Source organism: Acomys russatus, chromosome 18 (genome assembly GCF_903995435.1).
Source record: "Acomys russatus chromosome 18, mAcoRus1.1, whole genome shotgun sequence".
NCBI lineage: Eukaryota > Metazoa > Chordata > Mammalia > Rodentia > Muridae > Acomys > Acomys russatus.
In genome coordinates, this window is record NC_067154.1 from 3,049,354 (window position 1) to 3,074,642 (window position 25,289).

The window sequence follows — 25,289 nt, forward strand, 5'->3', positions numbered from 1 at the left end:
CATGTTCTCACAGAAGATGCAGTCCTTTTTAAGAGCCAACTACCTGACTAGTTTAAAAATGTCCAGCATGTCAAGATATTTTTAAAGATGAAATAATGGCATGCATATTTTGGCAGTAACCAATAGCTGCTTAATTAAAATTGGGGCACAACTCCACAGGATGGAAATGCGTCCTGGTACTAGAAACCTATCCACACTTGAGGCTAGTGAGATCACAAATCTTAAAAAAGAACCTTCTACTACCAGACCAGCATATCTCCTGGGTTTTGCTGTCATTCTGTCATTGTTGTTTTCATACAGAGTAAATTTAGGAATATTAAAAACACAGTATTCTCTCTCTCTCTCTCTCTCTCTCTCTCTCTCTCTGTCTCTTTCTCTCTCTCTTAGTAATTAACAGATTATCAACATAGTAAAAAGGGAAATCTTATAAAAAAATTGTCACATTTGCTATTCCTCTCTCTCTCTCTTGAATTCTAATTTCTCCTCCTTAGGTAAGCCTCCTATGCCTCGTCAGGACAAGGGCATTTTATCCTAGGCACTTTCATGAGCACCTTCAGTCCTTCCATCCTGCGTGGTCAGTTCAATGGCACCTGAGAACAATTAGATACTTATCACTGAGAACTGACAAAGGTAACCGAAGACCACATATATAGTTGTCCCTAAAAATTCACAAGGGGTAGTTCTGAAAAATCCCTGTGGGTACCAAAATTCTCAGATGCTCAAATCCACATATAAAACAGTATATAATCTTTGCATTAAATCTACACACAACCTCCTGTGTGTTTCACATGTCCTTAGATGGTACGTAACACCTAAGACAATGGAAATGTCACACTGCACTAGCTGGGGAGACAGTCGCAAGAAATTTCCACGTATACTTGGCACAGATGCAACCACTGTGGGCACAATCACATTTTTGAGACAGGGTTCTCTGTGTAGCCCGGGTGGCAACTCAAAGAAAGGGGCAGACAGAAGGCAACATGAAAGTCAGGAGGAACAAGCAAAAATCAAGGTGAAGATACGAAAGCTGCCAATTCTCTGGACTACGTCAAGGATACCTGTCCTTCAAAGACCCCCCCCCCAATGCTTTTTAGGGTAGCCCAATAATCGATTTCTTACCCTGCTTTTCTTGTCATCTGTCCTGAAAAGCACATTTTAAAGGGATCCAAGACAATATCATATTTTTGTTCAATGTTCTATACCTTTTTATTTCTCGGATGTATTCTGAGCAAAATGATACACTTGTGTCTCCAAAACCAAAAGACAACTGCATCCATTGCCATTTTGCAAACCACAGGTCCACAACCACAACTATCTGTGTCACCCCCAACCCCGACCCTCAGGACTCCTCGGCCAACACTTGCTTCCTGCTCACAGCACTGTCTCCAAAGTCCCGGAGAGGCTCTCACCTGCCCAAGCTCTTCGTTAAGGTTTGATGTCCTGGCCATTGCAGGAGTGTCATTTTCAATATAATACATATCTGTGTCCTGAGGAGAAAATGGTGGAGAGGAGGGAAGAAGGGAAGGAAGCCTTTAGAACACATATAATTCTAATATTTCGTTAGGATTGGCACAGACCTTGGCAACTTAAAATTCTTCCATTTTCCTTTAAATGCTAACTTTTTTTTTTTAAGATTTATTTATCCATTATGTATACAGTGCTCTGCCTGCATGTATACCTGCAGGCCAGAAGAGGGCATCAGATCATCTTAGAGATGGTTATAAGCCACCATGTGGTTGCTGGGAATTGAACTCAGGACCTCTGGAGGAGCAGTCAGTGCTCTTAACCCCTGAGCCATCTCTCCAGCTCCTAAATGCTAACTTTTAACTTGCGTAAAAACAAAGCTGCAGTTAGGATAGAGAACCCTGCAGTGCTCTGCCAACCATGGTATTTAGGTTTGGGATTCAAGATGATCCTCTCACAGCCTGGCTGCGAGCTGGGCCAGTACCTCCTTCACAGGCTTGTTGTGAAAAATCAAAGTAAAACACATGTGAAAGCGCCTGGTCTGGAAGGGAAAAAAAATGTTGCCAAGGAGGCCCAGAGCATGAATAGCCAGGGTCAGTCCCTTAAAACTTCACCTCAGCCTCTACGACCCACCCAAGGTGTCATGACGAAATCTGTGCAGAAAGGAGACTGCGGAAGCACAGCCATGGTGGCCAGATGACAAGCACGCACTGAACATCATCCCTCCCCACCGCCCATGGAGCTGTGGAGCTTAGTGCATGGCCTGCCAGTCATCAGCTTGGCTGGCTTCATCCTATGACCCAATAGCAAACAGCCTCTGTTCTTTCCAGGACTCAGTGGAATGACAAGCTCACACAGGGAGTGCTGGAGAGCAGTGGCTGCCAGTCCTCCGGCAGCTAGTGCTTTCCCACACTCTGCTTTGAAACTCACCCAGTTGATGAAGAGGGCTTGTGTGTATTTCACAACCTCCAGTGTCACCAGCAGGCTGATGGGAATCAGATTGTTGTACAAGATGATAAACGTCAGCAAGTTGTAGCCAAAATTATCTGAGCTCGTGTCTATGGACAAAAAAACCAAGAGTCTATATTTAGTTTCTTCCCATTTTGTTATTTTAGAGATATTTTCCCCCTAAAAGATGCTCACAACGAAAGCCTACGTACCTATCTGGAGACTGAGGAGTTGTTGAGCCCATTCAAAGCCCAGAGACTATTCTAATTTGATTCCCATTAGGCTCCTATTTAGAGGCTGGGGGAGAGGAAGGGGAGGGAGCAGAGGCAGCACTCCCCTGGGAAGGATGTGCCCTCACTGCCTCAAAGGGCAGGCAGCAGTACAGGAACCACAGGAGGGCGCTCCAGAGGCAGCAAGCAGGCGGCTAAGCCTGGCAACCAGGAATTTGGGATGGGTCCACCCCACACTCATTGAGTTTCCCAGCAGGAAGGCTTGTCACATGGTAGCACATGAGGAATCTTGGGGTTCTGGAAGGTGGCTGGGATGGGGAGAGGTGCTGGCTGGGGAGAGTAAGGGAAGCTGGTGCTGGCTGGCCAGCTGGCATCCCCAGCCTTTTCTCTCTACCCACCCCCAAGCCTTTCTCACTCTCCGGTGGACAGCCCTTGTCCCCAGCATGCCACTTTACTATCTGGTTCTCAGACAACCAAGGAGTTGCTAAAGAGGACTTCTAAACCCTGATAACTCAAGCGCCTCCAGAGTACCGCAGTTGTTTATGAACAAAATGTGTCTGCCAATAAAACCTATTAAGAAAGTAAAGTTGTGTGGCTTTTTAACACTAGCCCCCAAAATGCTTTATAACACTACAGATGACTACATATGATGCCAAAGAACAGTGACCGTGCAAAGAAATCTCACACCTAATGTCTCAGAAACCAGGGAATGTTCTGGTCTGCCAAGAAACCAAAGAAGTCCATAAAGAGAGACACACAGCCCCATGTCAAATGTTCACTCACACAAAACAATAAACAGGAGGCTAAGACAGGACTAAATCTGATAGGAAGCGAGATTCAAACACCAACAGAGGCGACAGAAAGGTGACACCGACAACTCTGAGCAAGTGTGCACAGCTGACAACGGGGCTTGGCACAACCCGTGCAACCCGTGCCAGTTTCCCCGAAGACGCACTGGTGCCACGTGGTTACTCAGATCCCAACTCGGTAAACAACACTCCTATGAACCAGTCTTCACATCGGAAGCAAGATTCTATCCACCAAACCAAGGGATCTGATGAACTACAGCTCAAACCACAACCATGGCGCCCATGTTCCTGAAGGAACCGTGCCGAGCCTGGCGCGGGAGCTCAGGCCTGTGATCCCAACACGGCAAAGAGAAGGCGTGAGGACTAGGAATCTGAGGCTAGCCTCAATGACATACTGAGTTCAAGGCCAGCCTAGGCCACATGAGGCCTTGTTTTAAAACAAGCAAAAAATGGGCAACATGAGTTTTCCAGTGAATTTCAAACCCTGGCATCTTCATGTTTAAAGAAATTAGGAAAGTAAAATCGTGTCTAGATCAATTTAAAAATAATTGAGAAACGCGTATAACAATAATGTTAAGCGAATACCTAAAGTTTTAACATTTATCATGAAATTTTTGCCTTTTTTTTTTTTTTTTAATTGCTGAGATCAGAAATTTTTGTCACTAAATATTTTTTGAATTGCTGAGATCAGAGACTGGCTGATCTCCCCTCTACTCCCTAGCCATCACCCCCAATGAAACAAAATGAGGCAGAGTCATCAAAATCAAATTAAGTATCTAGAAACAGATCGAATGCATATATCAAGAAAGTCTGCCAAATCTCGTAAGACCATTGGGACCATTGGGACCATCGTTCCACTTATAGAACCTTGTCATGTCTGTTCCACTCTAGGAGGTGGTAGTGGCTGTTGGGCTGACCACCATCCCTTTTCCCCAGCTGCAGACACTCTACCTCAGGGTAGGGCAGGAGCACCTAGGTAACTCATATCATTTGAATGCAATATGAAGAGGCGACATCCAGTGTGCTATCAGAAACAATAGCCCTCGGTGCCTAAGGTGCCGATATAGCAGTGCAGACGAATAGAAAACTGGCTTGAAGCTTAGCAGAGTTAAAAAAAAAAAAGAAAGAAAGAAAGAAAGAAAAAAGTTTAGCAGAATTATCCATGCAAAAGGGTAACCAGAGCAGTCCCGCTAAGAGCTCACCCTGCAAAGCGCAGAAGACCCTGTCTATGTGCAATCTAGATGGCAGCGCAAAGAGCAAGAAGACAGTGAGATGGATGGAGCAAGGAGACAGTACTGGCTAGTAAGTCATCTACAGGGAGAAACAGGACTGCCAGAGGTGGTGGAAAGGGAGGTTAACAGAAACAAGGTCACAAGCATTTCTCTTCTTTCCTTTTCCTTTGGCTCTTTAAGAGATCTGAAATTATACAGAACACTAATCGTAATGCTATACTGTTAGGCTGACAGTACATATATACAGTGTGTATATGACAATAACAGCACTAACAGGGAAGAGCATGGAGGTGCGCTGGTCCGATGCTTACGACGTGAGTTAGCAGTAACGCAAAGGGGTTCTCATGCTGTCATCCCTAGAGCAGCCGTAAGAAGATATCTTCAAAACCAACTAAGAAACAATAATTTGAGCCTAATCAAAGTCCGCACATATATACATTTTCACTTCATCTTCTGATTCCTCATCTGTTTTTCTCTCCAAGAAGGCCTGACACAGGTAAGGTAGCCTTGGGGAAACCAGAGAGCGGGAGGTATGGCTACCACTCACAAACACTGCGTGGAAGGACCTTCCAAGAGTTTTGACCCACAGCAGTGACCAGCAACCATCCCAAAACTCACCCATCTTCTTGATGTACCAGCTCTTTCCGCCATGAGACCTGTTCCAGAACAGGGCCCCCACCGAGCTCACCAGCGCCATAACCAGGAGGATGCCAAACAGCACCAGGATCTGCACATTAGTTACCTTCTCAACGTTTGACCTCTTGAGAGGCGCTTTTGTTGAATTCTGTAAGCCAGAATTAAAAGTCAGTAACCATCACAGAACAGGCTAGGGGCGGGGGTAAGCAGAAATGGAGTGAGACAGCAATATTCAGTGATGGAAATGGAAAAATTACTATTTCTCTTCCAAACAGATAATGGAGTTAAAAAGTGCATCGTTCTCTGGAGTAAGCAGATCAGTGTTTAGAAGACATTCTCCAGTTTAAAGGACTGACCTGTGGTGCCTTAAATAAGAATGGCGCAAACATTTGAATGCTCAGGTACCAGGAGTAGTGCTATTTGAGAGGATTAGAAGGATTTGGAGGTGTGGTTTCGTTGGAGGAAGTATATGTCACTTTGGGTGTACTTTTAATGTTTCAAAAGTCCATGCCATGCTCAGAGTCTGTCTCTTCTCTTCTCTTTTCTTCTCTTCTCTCCTCCTCCTTTCCCTCCCTCCCTCTCTCTCTCTCTCTGCCTACTGATCAGGATGGAGCTCTCAGCTACTGCTCCAGCATCTGCCTGCATGCCACCATACTCCCAGGCATGATGAAAATGAACTAAACCTCAGAAACTGTAAGCAAGCCCCTCCCAATTAAAATGCTCTCTCTTAAAATAGTTGCCTTGTCATAACGTCTCTCACAGCAATAGGTCATTGACTAAGGCAACACCTCAACTCTGCATCATCTATTCATTCTTGTACTTACACCTCAGTGCAACATGAGCTGCTTTCGCGGACACAGTGCGCTCTAGACAATGTAAATCTGGTTCAAAAGCAACCAACACGGTGCTAATTCCTCACCAACAAATCCAAGGAGACCCTCGAAAGTAGTCATTTCGTAGTAATAAAGACTTTAAAAGTATGAATGTTCCTTCCAGTGGGAAGGAATAGAAAAGAGACACAAATACAAGTGTACCAATAGAAAAAAAGGGCCTTTAAGGCACGAAGTAGACAACAGGAAGACAGAAGACAAAGCCTCACTCCTCGTAGAAACAACTCCTTTGGAGCTGAGGCCTGTGTTAGGACCTGGGTGTTCACAGGGATGCTGCACTCACACACTCACTACATCTCACATGGAAGACGTCAGACTGCATCCTCCCATACGGTACCAACAACCTGAAGCCATTTTATACAAGAGATTGCCCCCAACAAAGGACTTCACAGAGTGACTAGGGACTTTGATATGAACAGTCAGCGTGAACTTCTACCCCACACAGTGACTCTCCTGTCACCCACATCTTTCTGAATTCCATTGCAGACCCAGAAATTCTGTCTACTGTGAGCACCATGGATTTCTTGGGGGTGGAGAAGTTGGGAAATGGGTCCCACTGGGAGCCTCAAGCTGTCTTCTCGGTACCCTTCATTTTTTTTTTCCTGCTCTGTTGTTAGTTCACCAAATTGTCTTTTATGGACTTTGAAGAAAAGTCCTCCAGGGTCAAGATGAAAACTTGTTAACAAAAGCCATTTTATAATCAGGCAGGCACCTCAGGAAGGCTGTACCCACACCTGGTGTCACGCTGAGAGCAGTTCTGTTACAGTACTGATTATTCAGGCCCTTTAAACACTGGAGATGGTCCTGTTGTGTTTAATTAAGAGACATTACATTTGCAGAAAGGAAAGAAAACTGACAAAAGCTGTCATTTCTGTGAGGCCATCAGTTGGCTGAAGTGGTTGAAATCCAGCCAGTCACTAGGGTTAGGAAGACAAGAGTTTTCACCCGACACAAGGAAATGACCTAAACCCCCACCCCCACACCCTGGCATGCATGGAAAGCTGAGCTCAGCGCACTCCCTCCCTTTTCCAAGCATTTCCACTTGTAATAATGAGTCTTTAATGCTCAGTTCTTACTAGAATAATAAGTTCTTTTTATGAAATTCTTAAAGAGCACTATTACTTGGATGTCTGGGACTACAATAAAAATAGGTCAAACAGTCGGATTTTGCAAATGCTGGAATCTGACCTGAATTGTAGACATCTTCCTCCCGAGAAAGAAAACATCAGAATGCTAGTCAGAATAAGCCTGGGGTGTGCCAACCTGGACGTTAGCCTAGTCCTCATCTTTCTAGATTTGTAAAATAAGCTGGAGTTAATCTGATTTAGTTTCTCCATCTTTAAAATAGCTGTCCTGAAGCTAGCTCAGAGGATGGCTCAGTGGTTAAGAGCACTGATTGCTCTTGTAGAAGACCTGGGTTCAAGTCCAGCACCCACGTAGAAGCTCACAATCATCTGTAATTCCCGTTCCAGGGGATGTGACACCGTTTCTATCTTCTGGCCTCTGGAGGCACCATATACACACAGTGCACAGAAATTCATGCATGCAAAAACACCTATACACATTAAATAAAAATAAATATTTTAAATAAGAGAAGCACCTTCCTCATGCCAAGGAATAAATGAATCCATATATGTGAGTAATGGAACAGTCTATTGCTTTGTTATAACCAATGTTTCCTATAATTATTGATTACCTCTTTCCCATTAAGTCAACCAACAGAAATGATTTGCTGTGTGTCGCTACACTAAGCATGACCTGAGGAGCTGTGACAGGTGAAAGGTACACAGCGGGAGCTAAGAACCCTGAGGCCATCCAAAATACAAGTGTAAACATAATGTTATTTCATGAACAGAATGGCTTCCAGCTGGGTGTGTTATTTTATATGCCTTTTGAAATGTCGTTGTTCACGCTGTTTCAGCCCTAAAGGCAGAGCAACTCTAGCACAGATATTGCTGGCATTTCCCATCACTGTGTCAACAGCAGCAAGTCTTGCCAAGGCTTGTTACACTGAGGGCAGGGGAAGAGCCCCTTACACTTGAAGAATGCAAAAGGAATAAGCTCACCTTGCCCACTGAAGACCTGATGGGGATGTTCTGATAGAAACTGCACTTGGCCTGAGCCCCAAAGCTGTAATATTAACATATGATCTAGAAGAACCACATTATACTCTGAAAAAAATCACTCAAGGTACAGAGAACTTGGAGAGAGCTTGACTTTTTTAATAAACATGATCTGAAAAACTAGCCTTGGAATGCTACCCAAATCTCAACTACCCAGCCATGGTCTCTTTACCATGTCATTACAAAAAACACAGAAGCTGCAGCGAGCATAGCTCTGAAGGTTTGCTGTGGCACTGGTAATGGGCTGAGAATGTTCGAGGCTGCTTAAGACGTGACAGAGCGTGAAACTGCCTGTCAAGATAGTCTTTGTACACAGACTATTTAAAGACAATGAATTTTAAGTGTTCCAATCCCGTGCATGGCTGAGGCTGAGCGAGGATAACAGATCAGACACATCTCAGGCATGCTGAATAATTTTCATTCACTTTAGAGCTGCCGTGACAGTCGACCAGTCATTTTTTTTTTTTCCTACTTTTTAGAAGTGTCCCTCCACGGCGCGCCTTCCATAACTATTCCTCTGAGCCTGGAGGCCTCCCTTGTCAAGCCCAAGTGCTATGTGTCTTCCCCAAGGTTCTGAATCTCTCCTCCTGCCATGCCTCTTACCCAGCTGAGGACATGTGACACCCCCAAGTCCCTCCAAACAGGGTGCTTCATTGAGACTCACATCTACTGGCACCTGGAAGCAGCTCTCCTGGATATAAGGTTAAGACTGGAGTATTTCTTGCCTCTTTGTTCCTCTAAGTCTATGCCAATTGGATATTTATCTTCTTCCTTTCACCCAGTAAGTTACCTCCCCCAACCTCATTAACATGGAAGACTTGAGAGACTGGCTCATGGAATTCTCCTCTGTTCCAGCCCCATTTTTTAATCTACCCTCACAATGCCAGCCCATCATCTGCCTTAAGCTCTGAGTCCTTTTCAGCATCAAGGGACCTGGCACTGTTGGCCCCTGAGCTCCCACTGTCATGGGTCAAGTCCCAGGTCTTCCAGTCTATGACCACTTAACTTTAGAAACTCAGTGGTGAGGCCTGTGTACTCACAGCCACCTGTCACTCAACAACTCCAAGTATTCGTCTTTAGTTTCAGGAACTCTCACAGCCCTTGAGTCTGTATTTCTCCCATGTCTTTGCTGTGTTAACTAGCACTCTAAGCCTGGGATTAGAGACACTTGCATATGCGTCCACAGAACTTTATAATGGCATAGTTTACACTAAACACATCCCTACTTTCTATATTTTCCATATTACTCCTGTAGCTACCTGGCCCCCAAAGGTAAAGATTGAGTCTTTTTGCTAATGTGCCCAGATGGCTTAGCACAAGACTCAATCATTTTTCAACCAAGATACAACCCAAATGTAACTTTGGAAGATAAACAAAAAAGCAGAAAAACCAACTGTCTTTAGTAAGTATAACTAACAAAGCACAATGATATTATATGTTAATTTCCCCTGATATAAAGCATTTCATCTTGAAAGGAAGCTTATTAAGACATAAGATTTTTCTAAGGGGAAGTAACGCATTCCATCCTGCAGGGAAGCTTCAGAAGTAAACAATCCAAAGACCTCGGGAAGTCCCTGAAACTGATCAGATTCACTAGGCTCTTCCCCTCCCAAGAATCTATAAACCGTAAGGGCTGCTGAGAGATATTTTGAGTCCTTTGAGCTTTTTAGAAGAGGCTCAGACCAGCTGAGCTGCCTGATAGAAGCCAAGACCTTGGAGAAGCACAACAGCGAAGGTGCCTGAAGAAGACGGTCTCTGAACAGCCAACCTGCCTGCAGGCTGTGTGTTCCAGATTTTCGTATTTTGTGAGCCATCACCCATGCTGGGTGGGCTTTGGTGATGCAGCAGTCTTCGAGTCAATTCTGGTCTTCTGTGTAACCCCTCACCCATATTCCTATAAATGACCCCAATAAACTCACTGATTCACCTAGCTGGACTTTGGTAGGATCTGTACTTTGGTTTGTCATCCATTCCCTGTCAGATGTGAACAGAGGTTTGCTCATGTCTCTCCAAGAATAGTGTCACACAACAAATGCCAAGAGCTACCAGAAGAATACAAGAAATGACACCGAGAGACACTGATTTATGTGGAAGTTCAAAAGACATATGGCCAAATATGTCACAATACAAATATGGGCTATAAGTCTATACATAAAAAAATTCAGGAATTAACAGTGAAAAGGGTAAACAAATCATTTTAAATTAGCACTGTTTATTTGATATATGGAGAATAAACACTAGTTCCTAACTTAGTGGGATTCAGAGGGCAAACAGAGAAAAACCCTCTTTACATCCTGAAGACAAAGTTACAGCCAGCGGCCCCTCTTTATCCTAGACAACAAAAACCACTTCAGAGAGACTGTCACCAAAGGGATGACAAAGGGCCAGAGGGAATCCCAGGAGGATCTAAAACAGTCACTTTCCCCTGATTTTACATTCTCCAATAAACTTGAGCTTCATGATTGAATTTCTCACCAGCAAGGGAAACAAGGAAAGGGAGGAACAAACAGAAAAGCAACTAGAGTCGGCTTTCTATAGAAACATTTTACCTGCATGAGTTTGGTGTCATGGCCGGTGTATACAACAACGCCAAACACCCACTGCGTGTTCCTGAGCTGGGTGCCTCTCAGTAAGAGCTGGTCAGGCCCAAGGGCAACGGAGCTGAAAATAAGAAAAGTGTTTATATTTCCTGATAACCTGTCAAATAAGCACGCGTTTCCCCTAACATAAGCCTACCACAAACCAAATGCCCCAGCCAGTCGAATTTGTTAATTTAGTCTTTGCTTTATCTATCCATCCACCTCCCCAAAAATGTCTGTCTTATCCATTCCTCACTATAGAATGGGATGAGGTTTTTTTTTTTTTTTTCTATAAAATGTCAGAGAGGATTATGTCTCATAAGCCTGCTATGCAACACTGGGAAAGGAAATGCTAAAAAAGCCACAAGCTTATTCATTTCTAGAAAGCAATTTGCTTTATAGACTATGAAAGAAGTGTGAGCAGTCAACTCACATCTAGTGGCATGGTGGTTAGTTGAGCACCCGAGGGTACAGACGGGACCACACCGGATGGCTGAACACAAAATGCCAACCAAGCATTTGCATGCTTGGGTATCACACTGAATGTCTGTTGAGTCCTAACATTCGTGCCTCAACCGCCCTCCATGCCCCAGTCAAGAACTATTTAAAGTATGGGGAAAAGCCCAGTGAACTATGGAGTATTAGCAGTGAGACCACATGTCAACATCATGACAAAAGACACCCTCAGACAATAAATCATGCAATTTGTACATGTGTGATATCTACGTGTTCAGGTGTGTGCAGGCATGTGGAAGCCAAAGGTCAACATCATTGATATTTCCACCTTATTTTCAAAACAGAATCTCTCCCTCTCACTGACTCAGCTGGCTAGCCGATGGACCTCGGGGACCTGCCACTCTGCGCAACTTCCCCAACTCCAGGGTTGCTTTTATGGAGGTACTGGGAGTCCAAACGAAGGTCCTTCTGCTCGCCTAACAGGCACTTCATGCACTGTGCAATAGTCACAGCCCCCATTTCAATCAACTTTCTAAAACAAGCAGGGCTCTGGGGAGGCTCACTGGGGAAGTAATGACCTGGCATCTGAAAGCCTGTTGCAATGCACAGCACCACAAAATAAATAAATAAATAAGAATAAAACAGAAACAATGTGTTTTAGAAGAAAGCTAACAAGAAACTACATATCTGTTTCCCATGTGTAGTAAGCTGACTACATATAAAATATCCTCCTGCTGACTTCTTGAGCTATTTAATGCAACCTGAACTATTTATTTGGCCTCGCAAGTCACAAGCTAGAAGGAAAAGGCCACTTTTTATGAGCCCCATACTCGGTCTTTGGGTTGTTTCTTTTAAAAAAAAAAAAAAAAAAAATCTCTTCTTTTCTTAAGTGTAAGGGAAGTTTTAAATGAATTTAAATGGTGTTTCAGTCCCTCAGAGCTGAGCTAAACAAGAAGAAATCTCACTATTTTCAAACACTATGAAACTAGGGTTTCCCAAAGCACCAGGAATTCTTGGCCACGGTTTTAAAAGGGAGGGAGGGAGGTGGAGGGGAGAAATAATTTAAAAAAGGAGTTGTGAAACCTCTTCCCATCCAAGTGCAAGGTGCCGGTGAAGTCATAGAGGTGGCGATTGGGCCCTTCACACTCTATCCTTCCAGACAGCTTCATGAGCACTTCCCTCGTCTGCATGTCGGCTGTGTGGCTCAAGCCCTGAAAGGAACCACAAGCCAACAGATAAGATCACACACTGCCATCCGTGCTGAAGAGACAGCATGGCGTTCTGTCAGTGCCAGGCACACAGCGAGCTGCCTGCTGCGCCACATGCTAATCTGATGGGTCACGTAGGCCCTCAGGGCTGCACACACATTGACACACAGATGTTGATAGATTCCAACAGTGAAGACCAGGAAGAACCCAAGCCTTCGAGGAACCCCCTATTCAAGTGATAGTTGCAGCACTGGAAGACGCAACAGAAAGCAATGCTACTGCTGTCCTGTGACACTGATCAGAGTCAGAGTCCTTTCATAGTCTGCAGCATGCCCCACTCATTACACTGAAAACCTTTATTCTGAATATTTCCTAACAAAATAGTTTGACGAACCTCATCAATGCTTCTTCAAAAAAGAAAAGAAAGAATGAAAGAAAAAGAAAAAAGCTAGACCATATGCCTACAGTAAAAAGAAAGATACATGAGCTGAATTATTAAATTCAGTTTTCTGAAGCAAAAAACCCAAGAGGGTCAAATGCTTTGAATTTTTATTCACAAAAGACTATTCTTTATATTATAATACAATATGTGGTTTTTTAAAAAGGTGTTTTTAAATTTATATTTATTTTGTGCTGAATAAAGTCACAGGATTTTTTAACTGAAAAAAAAAAGTCATGCAATATATTTGATCATGGTTTGTTCCCGCCCCCACTGTTTCTCCTGTGATAGCTCTTCTTTCTCTGCAGCTCCCTCTTCTGGCTTTGGAACAATGGTTCGGTTTTGGCCATCAGTCTGGAAAGGCAGAGCAGCTCGGGTTAACTCAGCCAAGAGCACTGTAAACATGGTGGCCTGTCTGGAGACCTCTAATGACTGGAGAAGCTACATCTAAACGTCTGTTTCAGGCATTACTCTGCATTTCCCAGCCCGGACAGCAGAAACTCAACACTCCTTTTCAGTCTCTGAGCCCACGGTCTGGCCCGGGCACGCCTACCAACCTCACAGAGGTGACATCTGAATGTCCCCCCCACACTGCTGCTTTAAACATCTTTCAGATACTTTGTAGCTTTTCAGATATGCAGATTCCCCTGTGGCCTGGGCAGTTTCCTACCGGCTCTCAAAACGAACACAAGATTGGAACCTGCTGTTTCTCACAGTTGATAGGGTCTCTTGAGTCAAGATGGTAGTGAACCATTTTCACAGGGGACTCGGGAGGCTTGGAGGAAGAGAGTAGGAATAGCTCAAGTCATGGAAACAGTGTATCTGATGCTTGGCTCTCTGCTATCCAACGGGAGATGGGGAGCTTCCTATTTTCACTGGCTCTTTCTACACCACATGCCCAGACAGTTGCTCTCTTCCCCTTGTGTCCAGGTTAGCCCCTATCCCGAGAACTGTGGGCAAAGCTTAGGGAGACACAAATGAGTCACGACACACTGGGCTGAGGAAACTCCCTTTTCTAAGATCCCTGGCCTCCTCAACAAGTTTCCCTCATACCTGGAGGCACAATCCTCTGTAGGTTCCATCAGGGTTTAACGTATAATCTTTCATGGCTGAACAACTTTTTCCCCACAAGGAGCATGGTGGACATTTGTACCATATATTTATAGCCCGGTTTCCTGTAAAGGCATGAGCCATGAGGTTGCTTTACCTGTCGTATTTTAAGGTTCGTCTCCCCATCCAGGTTAGCGGTTTCAACGTAGCACATCCCCTGAGGCTCGCTATGAAGAAGAAGGAAAGGCCACGGTTAGTACCGTCCTCTCCACAAACTCTCAGCTCATGAAACCTGAGATGGGGAAACTGTGTGGTGGCAGTCCTTCAAGCACACTGTACAACCACTGTTCTGTCACAGCGACTGAAGACAGTGGAAGCTGCACACTCATCTTTGGAGCTCAGCACCAAGGAACCAGCTTCAGCACCACATGCCTAGTCTTGGCTGGACAATGACTGAGAGTAGATTGGGGGGGGGGGGGCGGTGGCTTTGTTCTAGAAAGGGAATAAAATGCACCCACTGAGTGGTTCTTAAAGGCCAAGGAACCTCCTGCCTCTTGCAGGCTCAGCACAAACTCATCTTCTGAAGAAAATTAGAGCCCTTGGAGTTAAAAGAAAAGGCACACACTTGGTAGGCCTTTGTTTCCCTACATGTGTCACAATGTCAAAAGGCATCTCTTTAATCCATTTTAAAAACAGAGTAAATGTGGACACGGCACACACCGTAGTCCCACCTCCCACCTTCTGGCTTGAGTTAGTCAGCAGAGTTAGGGGTCGAGAAAGGCCTCTGCAGTCCCCTGCCTGCGTTCTTGCTGCCTCATGATACTTTTAGGGACCATATGACCTTGGGAAGAGGTTTAATCTCTCTGTGCCTCGGTTTCCCCATATACTAATACGAAAGTATCAGGGGTTAAAAGTCATTGATCTGACTGCTCATACAAAACACCCGCTCAGATACAAGGAACGCCCCAAAACCGCTGTCAGCCCAGCAAAGCACGTTGGTAAGCCAGCTTACCTGAGGTCCCAGAGCGGTTTTCCTGGCACAAACTGCAGGCTGACTTATATTCTAAATGTCTAAGAGTTTCTCTGTTGCTATTGAACATGGTGAATCGTATCCCATGTTTATGGTTCTTTCCCCCTCCAATGGTTTAGGCCCTATCTTTAACTGTTTTATCCCTAGGGAAAGTCAATGGTAAACTTGGCTTCTAACAAGGGATAAATCCTACCCAAAGGGGAAAAAAAGGAAGAAAACGCAAGCAGCCTAAGCCCCTGCACTTCCCAGTGGTGTGTAAACAGAGGGAGTTATAGTCTTAACAACACATAATAGAACTTTGACCTCCACAACAGGTCCCTGTTCCCCTGACACTGGCTTTCCTTCTTTGCACTGTTTCACACCTGGAGCCAAGAAAGCTGAGGGTGGCAGCGCTCAATTCTGCATGCCTCTGTGTGGTGATGACTGTTCCTAGCACAAAGCCACCCAGGGGTGCAGAGACTGTTTGGGGCAGAGAGAGTGAAGACCACGGCAGCCTGCAGGGTGTGTCTACGCTGAGAAAAAACGCCTCCTGCGGTTCAGAGAAGTTGTTCATAGACAACACTGAGGGCTAGAGGACAGACTGTTGGCTGGACCGGACCAAGAAGGTCACTGAGCTTCACTCCCTTTGATCAGTGTCTTGACCAGTGAGGAAAACCGTGGAGTCACTGGGGGAAAACCAGGAAAAGGGTTCGGAAAAACCCAAGGGAGTGAACCAAACCAAAACAAACCACTAAGGGTCCCAGGGGGAGGAGGCTGTTGACAAGGGTCCAGGCTGAGCATCTCTAACTTGTCCAAGATGCTGGAGGCTTGAAGTCCTCCCAGCTTTTCTATCGCTTCATATTTTTAACTATTCACATAGACTTTAACAACTGAACATCTCAAAATCTGAACTCCAAAATCTGAAACCACAGCTCATTAGGGATGCTCAGCTTGTAAGGAGAGGAGAAGTCATGGGATAGAAGGGAAGAGATGAATCAAGATGTCTTCAGTTCAGTTATTTTTTTTTAAAGATTTATTTATTATTATGTATATAGTGATCTGTCAGCATGTACATCTACAGGCCAGCGGAGGGCATCAGATTACATTATAGCAATCATGTGGTTGCTGGGAATTGAACTCATGACCTCTGGAAGCGCAGTCAGTGCTCTTAACCGCTGAGCCATCTCTCCAGCCCCAGTTAGTTCTATATTGTTCTTAACGTTCATTTCAAAGCCTGTGCCCACTGGCACACCTGACCTGGAGGAGAACAGGACCATGTCTGCTGGAAGATACTGCCCATTGAGGACCTTCACGATGTCTCCCACTGCCACCTAGAGACCAGGGACAGGACAGAAGGCATGGAAGAAGAGAAAGCACATGTGATACGGGTGGTTAAATACACGAAGAAGAAAGTTAGTGCGTAACTAAGCCACATCTTACAAGAACAACGGGCAGATGTTTCTACTATGCTGCAACTGCCCCCCCCCATGCCCACAAGCTCCACATCTGTTGGTTCTACCAACTACAAATGCAAAGTATTTGCCAAGAGAAGTGTATATGACCCAGAGTGGTGGTGCACCTAGAACCCCAGCGCTTATGGTTTCCAGGCCAGCCTGAGCTGCAGGGTGAGGCAGTGTCTCAACAACACAGTACAAGGAGAGTGACAGCCTTAGCAAAGACATCAAAAGCTGCCTCTGTGCTGGGCATCACACACTGCATCCCTGGTAGGCACTGTCCCCTAAACTACATACCACAACACTGCTTGTTCCCATGGCATTTGCACTGCGTTGGGTTTTCTGAAATCTAGTAATCTAGAAATTTTGCATTTATGGGAAGATATATACATGTTCCATGCAAATGCTTCTCTATTTTATATGAAAGACCCGAGCGTTTAATTCATGTTGACATCTGTTGTTATCAACCTGGAACTAGTCCCTACAGAAACGGAGAAATGACCACAGTGCACTTTTTAATTTATTAATTATAGGTGTGTATGTATATGTGCCTGTGTCTGTCTGTCTGTCTGTCTGTCTGCCACCTGTCTTTGCATCTGTGTGTGCATATGTGCACCTTAGTGCAGTTGCCTGTGAAGGAGATGGCGTCAGAGTCTCTAGAGTTGGGGTTGCAGGTGGTCCTGACCCAACAGATGCAGAGTTCACTCAACCACTGAACCCCAATATTGCAATTTAGTAGTGATGGCTCATTAACACATTTTTTTAAAAAGAAGAAAGGAAAGAAAGGAAAGAGAAAAGAGAAGTGAAGAAGCATAAAGATTGTGTTTTCTTCCAACTATCCCCTCGCCTCAAATTGACTCAAACGCCTCCATAGCTGCTCACGAAGGAGGTGTTACACGGGTGGCTCTGACGCTGGCCTGCGCAGCTGGATTTCTGTCCCTCTCTGGATCCCTGAGCAGCTGTGTCACCATGGGAAAGCTATGGGAAGTGTGTGCCTCGCTTTCTCGTGTGTTCCAAGCGTGACAGCACTCATCTCGTGGGACCGCTGACGGACTCGGCTAAGTCGTGGTATCTAAGCCTTAAAGCAAAACAGCATGACCAAGGTCACACAGCCAAAGTGTTACAGCCATTATTTTTTTCTTTAACTGTTTATGACTTTTGTGTCTGCATTCCATGGTGCATGTGTGTAGGTCAGAAGGCAACCTTGGGTGTGAGTCCTCACGTCCCATCTTGTGTTTGAGGCACAACGTTTTCTTCTTGTTTGCTGCTACACTGCACAGTTCAAGCTAACTGGCCCACAAGCTTCCAAGGAGCTCTTTCGTCATAGGAGTGCTGGGACCACAGACACTTGCCACCATGTCTGGCTCTTATATAGGTTCCAGGGATCTGAACTTGGTCTGTCAATACTTTGTGGCTAGTGGTTTTACCCACTAGATTCTTTCTCCAGGTTGTACAGCGATAATTTAAAAGCGGGTAATCTGACTGGAAGGCTAGTGCAGTACACCAATTAAAGGGTAAAACTGCATCCGTCTGGGAGCAGCACATTCTAACAGGGCTCCAGGACCCTTGGTTTGAAAATGGACAACACCGCTGCTTAGAAAGGTGGCACACAATATTTAGTTTTTAAAAATATTTGTGTGTGTGCATGTGAATGTGTGCACGTGTGTGTGTGTGTGTGTGTGTGTGTGTGTGTGTGTGTGTATGAAGGTGCATTACTGCTGTGGCACGTGTGGGGAACTGTAGATAAGTGGATAATTAGAAGACAACCTGATTACTTGGTCACTCAGGTCCTCATCTTCCACCTTGGATTTTTGGTTGTTGTTGTTGTTTTATATTTTGCTTATTTGTGTCTGTGTGAGAAAAAGGGAGACAGAGAGAGAGAGAGAGAGAGAGAGAGACAGAGAGAGAGAGAGAGAGAGAGAGATGGATGTGTAAGCTTATATCCATAGTGTATGTGTAGGGGTCAGAGGACAATCCCAGGAGTTCTGGAGCTCAGGCTTGGAAGTAAGCACCTTCACCTACTGAGCCGCCTCACTGGCCTCCACCTGTTATTAAGGCTAAGAAGCAGACACGGGTCTATGGTTCAAGGCGTGAAACAGGTGGCTAAACATAGGTCTAACTCTGGGGGTGGATGTAACTTAATGGACTGTGCCAGTGTGAAAGGCAAAGTCAGCAGAATTCTCTGATGACACAGGGAACCAGTGCCTGGTGCACAAATAGGCACAGAGTGCACAAAACAGGTAAAAAGTTGTGCCTTGTTGTTCCAAAAGCTACACGGGTGGAAACAACTGGATCACACAGACCAACAGTGACCATGTGACTCTACTTTGAGGGCTGAAGGTGAGTGAGTCGTGGAACGTTTACCCAGCATGCACCAGGCCCAGTTCCATCCCCAATACCACCACCACCCTTAAGCCCACTAATTTGCTACTGGGACACGGGAGGGATTTGAACAGCTACCCTACTAGTAAAGAAAAGTGCTTATCAAAATATGTGAGGGAGTTATAAGCAACCAGGCACAGCATAGACAAGAGCAGCAAGATTAAAACCCAAACCCATGGGATGCTTGAAGTTTGTCTCAAGCCACCAGTCAGTATGCAGTCTGAATGCAGAAGAAAGAAACACAGAGAACAAGGCAGATCCACAGTAAAACACAAGGGGCGCTCAGGCATGCCGAAGATGTTTCTAAGTCAAAACATCTTCCATAAGTAGTTTAGAAAATGAAGAAGCAGTTAATAAAAGCTAGAAAGAAAAAAGCAATCCTTTCATAAAGAAGTGGATTCTTTTTTTTTTTTTTTTTTTTTCTCCCTAACTCAAGGTGTGAGGACAAGCGAAATGGCGTTCTTTAATCTCTAAATAAAGGGTACTCACTTCCCAGGAACCGGGTACTAAGAGGTTTCAACTACAATGAGAAACTGCAGACTTAGAACCCAAAGACGGTTCTTACAACTTTGGTGTCTGGTGTTCTCACACATGACCAACCCATGCAGGTGTGTGTGTATTAGCTAAAAGAAATCATATAGTGTGTGAAGGGGGAGCTATTCTGTATTCCTGAATTCAATGCAGCCTCAGAGGGTCCCTCCTGTCTCTCAGTTATGAAATAACTAAAGAACTCCCAGAGTTGATCCCAGCTCTGGAGCTCTAATTCTCTGAGATCACCAGGGCCAAGCGAAGCCCAGGGCTCTGTCACAAACGTAGCACTCTCACAGGAGGGCAGCTGTGTGTGGCTCTTGGGGACACCTCAGTGTTTCCTAACCTCTCTCTTTAACGTCCTCTTTTCACGACCCCTGGCAAGCTCCTCAGGTTTGCTGTGCTGCAGTGAGCTGCCCACGTCGCCAGCAGGAGCTTCTCCTACGAACTTGTCAAAAAACGCAAACTCCAGGCTGTCTGGATCAGGAATTCTGGGAATCTGATCCGTGTGTGATTGACCAGTGCTGGTTGCCAAGGATGGCCTACTTGGTTGAGAGGACAACTTCACAAGGACATGCCTTCATGAACCCCACGTTTGGCAATCTCTGGTATCTGCTAACAGGCCCACTTAAGATGCTTCAGAATAAGGCATTAAAAATCGAAATCACAATGTATCCAGCCAGGCCTGTGATAAAGTGGCAATGTCCCAAGCATGTGGAACATGTCCCAAGCAGGAAGGAACACTGGGAGCCTGAAAGATCACCAACTCCTGAACTCAGAAATTGGTGACCACCACTCCATGTCCCACTACTTCAAGAGGTGTCAAGCCACTTGGATGCAAGTCGCTTTTCATCTGGCCACTGCGTGTGCCTTTCTGAGGAAGAAGCAGCCAGAAGACCCCTGGAGAGATGGAGGGCCCATGAGGATTCACCAGTTCCCACTGCACGAGCGCCAGTTCTCCCCCTGGAAATTCTGCCTTTTGACCAAGAGCCATCACACTGAACCTCCAAAGTTCATGCTGAACCCAAAATTTGAGAGGCCAATGAGGGCACGGGGGTTACAGTGTCCCACAGAGCACTACAAGGGGAAGCTTTCTTTAAAGGGTGGGTGGTTCTCCTAAGCCAGGTAAAATCAAATAAAAACCACAGAGAGTGCTGTAGCCACACTGGCAGCATTGCTCCTCACACCAATGCCTACAAGGGGGCACTTAGTGCAACTTAGATGTTTAAGCAAGGAGCAATACTTAAAGCTGCCCTTTCAAAACATTGTTTTCCTCTTTTTTAAAAATAAAATCAGTTTTGAATGTCAGAATGACGAATGGCATCTTTAAAATAAATATTTTGTGCCCATTAATAAAGCCCAGCTAAGATAGCTGGATGAAAATCCGGCTTATCAGGTACACAACACCAATACAGTACAGTTTCAGCCAACAACCAACTACAATACCTCTCCTCAGTGAGTGCAGATGCCACACTGCCAGCAACAGGAAGGGAAGTCCCTCTTGCTACCACTCTGAGGATAAAAGCAGCAGCACCCCCACACACCTGCCAGGGAACCCTGCTCACACCCAGAGACCTTTCCACCAAATACAGTGGAAGTGGGATTCCCAGAAGTTAAAAAACAACTGCTCTAAACACTTGAATTTAGGCAAAAAGAAGACAGAAGACCTGGGGGCGGGGGCAATGTTTCTCACATAGGGTTAGAAACCGCCAAGTCCTGTGAGGTTCCAGAACTATCCTTGGAGAATAAGGAAATTCACAGCCTGAACTGCCACATTAGGTCCTTCTAGAAGAGGCCAGAATGGAAGAAGGACATGTCAGTCTTCATGGGAAAACAGACTTCATGGGGAAACGCATATAAAGTGGGCATGGCCTTGGCCTCATAGGAAACTTTATACTGCTGTCAAGATCAACAATTTGTGACAAGCCTTCAAGTTGATATTTTCAGGTATTGTCTTTAAAATTGATCCTTACCTCTTTCCACATGATGGTATGCCACATGCCATTTCTTAACACTGTAAAAGAAGAAACAATGAACTGGTTAATATTGGTGAGACTCAAAAAGTCAGCTTTCTGCAAATCCAAAAGGGTTCTGTAAAGGTGGTGCTTATTAATCCTAACGAGTCATATCCTTGGCGGAAAGGTGGATGGCCAACTATGCAAACCAGGGCCTTCACCTGGGCCACCTCTGCATCCTCTGTGTGTGCATGCACAGACGCTTACGTGCGCATGTAAGCAAACCAAATTAATATTTAGCCCGGGAGTAGGCGTTGCACAATTCCAACAGCAGCAACAGGAAACTGAGGCAGTATAAAAATCAAACCAATGAAGAAAATGAGTAACAAACCAAGGCTGAGGATATGTGAAACTTCTAGGGACATAAACTAATTTCTGAAAATTTTGTATTCTAAAATCTGAGAGTATTGAAATCCCACTAATACAGAAACACTGACATTTTATTTTGGTATTCTTCTATTTCTCAATATCAATAGCTACTGATCAAGGATAACAAACACAGGACTTGTTTCTGAATTAACAATGGAAAAGGCCTTGAGCCTGGGGGCTTACCTATTGTTTTCTTCTTGTTGACTGCATTGTCTGCCTTATGTCGCTTCTGTTACAGGAAACAAGCAAAGGTTCTTACATTCAAATGTTCCAAATGGATAATTGAAATGGAAAGCAGGAAACTCAGAGGGTAACGGGGAGCCGGGGAGACCTAACGGTGCCAACGCTGTAGATTTCAGCTGGGACTAGATCTAGGCGTGGCCACTCCAAGCCTAAGGGACTAAACTTTGGCTCTAATCGTTTACTAGCCTTTCAAAGTTTCCAGTTCCTCACAGCCATTTGTGGACAGCCTGAAACAATGACTCAGTATTCTAAATCCAACAACAAACATCGGGTTTCATTCTCAGGCTAGCTTACTACATATTCCATGAAATATGTATGTGGGGGAATAAAGTGTGTGTGTGTGTGTGTGTGTGTGTGTATGTGTGTGTGTATGTGCATGTGTGTGTGCACGTGTGTGTGCATGTATGTGTGTCTGCATGTGTGTGTGCATGCATGTGTGGGCATGTATGTGTGTGCATGTGTGCACATGTGTGCATATATGTGTGTGTATGTGTGTATGTGCGTGTGTGTGTGCGTGTGTGTGTATGTATGTGTGTATGTGCACGTGTATGTGTGTGCACGTGTGTGTGCATGTATGTGTGTCTGCATGTGTGTGTACATGCATGTGTGTGCATGTATGTGTGTGCATGTGTGCATATATGTGTGTGCATGCAAAGCAGAAAGAGGGAGGCAGACACTGGTGGCGACGACATGGTTGGCGTCAGTGAGGTGTAAGCGAAGCGTGAGGAGGAAGATTCTTGGGGAATTACCTCAGACATAACAAGGACAGTGCTGCTTGCAGAGAATGCGAACTAAAGGCTTCATTTGCTACCTGGATCCAGGTGCTCGAAGGTAGGGTACAAGGACTAATAGTGATAAACACCAGTCAAGGTTGAACAAAATGATCCAGAACATAGAAGTGCCACAGAGTCACCGCACCGGTGTTTAGGACTCTCAGCATACACATTCCTGTGGTGAGAGGTAAAGTAAAGCCTTTGTGTCTGGCTCTGAGTGACATGTTTCGGCAAAGCCTTAGCTATGTTTGGGTTAGTCAGTAGAGACTGAGACATTGTTTTGAGACAGCTTGAACCTTAAAGAATGCCGTCTCTCTGTAAAGTTTTGCACTTGGTGCTACGTGACAGCTTGTAGCTGCAAAGACCTTGGTCCTAAGACGCTCCTGGCAAATCTGGACTGAGATGGCTATGGGTTGTCTGCTCTCACAGGCAGCACAGGCAAGATAACTTGGGTAGTTGGAACCTTTCCCAGCCCCAATGAAGCTATGTGTGTTTGCATAAAATGACTGGAGTGAACTAGCTGGGTGTCAGACTTTTCCAAGAAGGATGAGCCCTTCTGCTCCTTTGGAATGAAGACTTAGCATCCTGGTGAGAGCCTCTCTCTGTACTGCAGCACCTAGGACCAACATCAACCACACCTTCTTCCCCAGCAAACGCCACCACTCCTCTTGGAGCTGGTTAAGCTGTAGCCCGGTCTCTTATTATAAGCAAATGGCTCAGTCACGTGCACATCAAATTTCATATGACGATGTCTTATTGTCCAGAGACTAAACTTACATAATCTTCCACAATCTCTTTGATGCCTGCAATTGTTAAAATGATGATCAATGGCACCAGGGTGGTATATCGTCCTGTTGGCGATACGTCTGGAATTTGCTGTAAAAGAACACAAGAGAGAACGCGCCAGTCGAAAGTCTCCACAGAGAAGGCAATCAGGGTGCTCAACCTTTACTCTCACTAGGCTGGTCTGCTTCTGGTGCACAATAAAAGGCCTGCTAACTCAAAAACTAGCTATGTAGTTTACATTTGAAAGTTTACCTAACATGGCAATGTGTTTAGAATAGGAAATGGGTTAAAAAATATAACCTCCATGGCCAAAAATATATACATGGTATATATGTATGAAATATCATAATGAAATATAGTGACTACTGTAACAAATGTGCATTAATTTTTAAAAAAACAAAAAAGTAAACATGACAAAGTATGACCCATGAGAACTAGTTTCCACTCCCCTTTTAGTGGCTGCACTTTTTTCAAGGAATTCCCTCCCGAGCCTGTTCTTTTTTTTTTTTTTTTTTTTTTTTTTTTTTTTAAAGACCGTGCCTGTTCACTCTAGTGATAATTTGAGGAGAACCTCCCTCTGCACAGAACTGGTTTTGTGATGTTTGAGTGCCTAACGAGCTTTACCTGTAATAAGGCAATGAAGAGGAAAAAGGCATTAGCAGCTCTCCTAATCTGCTCGTACAGGAACCGAGGTAGAAATGTTAACACGCTGTACTTGGCCGTGCTGTAAGTGCAAAGAAAAGGGCTCCTGTGAGTCAAAGAGGTAACCCTTGAAATAACAACACAGTGACCCCCTACAGTATGTCCTTTGTGGGGGACACAGCTGATCAGAGGTGCTTCCAGTGGGTTCTCAGTTCAAACTCTGATACGCACGTTCATCTTTTCCCTTGGGGTGATGAGGCCAGTGAGCCCCATCTGGGAGCCACTTGCTGCAAGCCACGAGTGTGCACTCAGCTTCAGCAAGACCCTGTGCGCACACGATATGATGTGTATTCCACATGCACCTGAGCAGTTTCCACTTTCGCTTGGCAACCTTTGCTCAGGCTTTCGCCTCACTTGGCTACCCTCTCCCCTCACCCTGTAGCCTCTCAAATGAGTGATCTGTCTCCCATCTCATCCCAGCCACATCTTTAGCGCCCATTAAATTTGGTCACATTCTAAAGGGCTCTGTGCCTTCAAACCCAGTGGCTATTCCCACATCATGTTGTCTCTGCTTCGATTCATACATAAGCCCTCTGCACGGAAGACTCTGCATCCATAGATAAAACACATTTGAGAGGAGGTGACTGTATCTGTACCGAGTGTGTACAGGCTTTTTTGTTATCCCCTAATTAACACATTATAATGGTTTCCATAGCATTTATATTGCGCTGAGAATTGTAAGTCATCTAGATATGACCCAAACGTATGGGAGGAGGTGTGTAGGTTCTGTGCACAAGCAATTCCATTTATAGAAAGGACTTTAGCATTCATGCATTCGGATAGCTCAGGCAGTCCTGGATAAATCTTGCATGGATATGGAGGGATGACACTATTTACTTCTCTGTACTCAGAGATTACTGAAACAGGGAGAATGTGTACTTCACCCATGTTTGTCCCCTGTCTATAGGACAGAGTTGTCAGTGAACAGGAAAACAGACTGAACCAAAGACACAAACTGAGATCC

At 44.9% G+C, this 25,289-nt stretch overlaps 2 protein-coding genes across 2 annotated transcripts in view; both read right to left on the reverse strand.

Annotated features, from left to right (window-relative positions):
• The window catches only part of Atp8a2 (ATPase phospholipid transporting 8A2), a 29,970-nt gene extending 17,363 nt beyond the window's left edge, over window positions 1-12,607 (reverse strand). The window contains exons 1-5 of the mRNA XM_051160576.1: window positions 12,451-12,607; window positions 10,882-10,993; window positions 5,302-5,467; window positions 2,395-2,522; window positions 1,410-1,487 (exon numbers count right to left, since the gene is read on the reverse strand). Of these exons, the coding sequence (XP_051016533.1) occupies window positions 1,410-1,487; window positions 2,395-2,522; window positions 5,302-5,467; window positions 10,882-10,993; window positions 12,451-12,557 (591 nt within the window). The 5' untranslated portion in view covers window positions 12,558-12,607. The remainder of the gene's footprint in view (window positions 1-1,409; window positions 1,488-2,394; window positions 2,523-5,301; window positions 5,468-10,881; window positions 10,994-12,450) is intronic.
• A 1,083-nt stretch (window positions 12,608-13,690) lies between these two features.
• LOC127201973 (phospholipid-transporting ATPase IB-like) overlaps window positions 13,691-25,289 on the reverse strand; it is a 135,265-nt gene continuing 123,666 nt past the window's right edge. The window contains exons 3-9 of the mRNA XM_051160577.1: window positions 24,248-24,347; window positions 23,615-23,713; window positions 22,005-22,050; window positions 21,411-21,451; window positions 16,331-16,404; window positions 14,222-14,291; window positions 13,691-13,789 (exon numbers count right to left, since the gene is read on the reverse strand). Of these exons, the coding sequence (XP_051016534.1) occupies window positions 13,691-13,789; window positions 14,222-14,291; window positions 16,331-16,404; window positions 21,411-21,451; window positions 22,005-22,050; window positions 23,615-23,713; window positions 24,248-24,347 (529 nt within the window). The remainder of the gene's footprint in view (window positions 13,790-14,221; window positions 14,292-16,330; window positions 16,405-21,410; window positions 21,452-22,004; window positions 22,051-23,614; window positions 23,714-24,247; window positions 24,348-25,289) is intronic.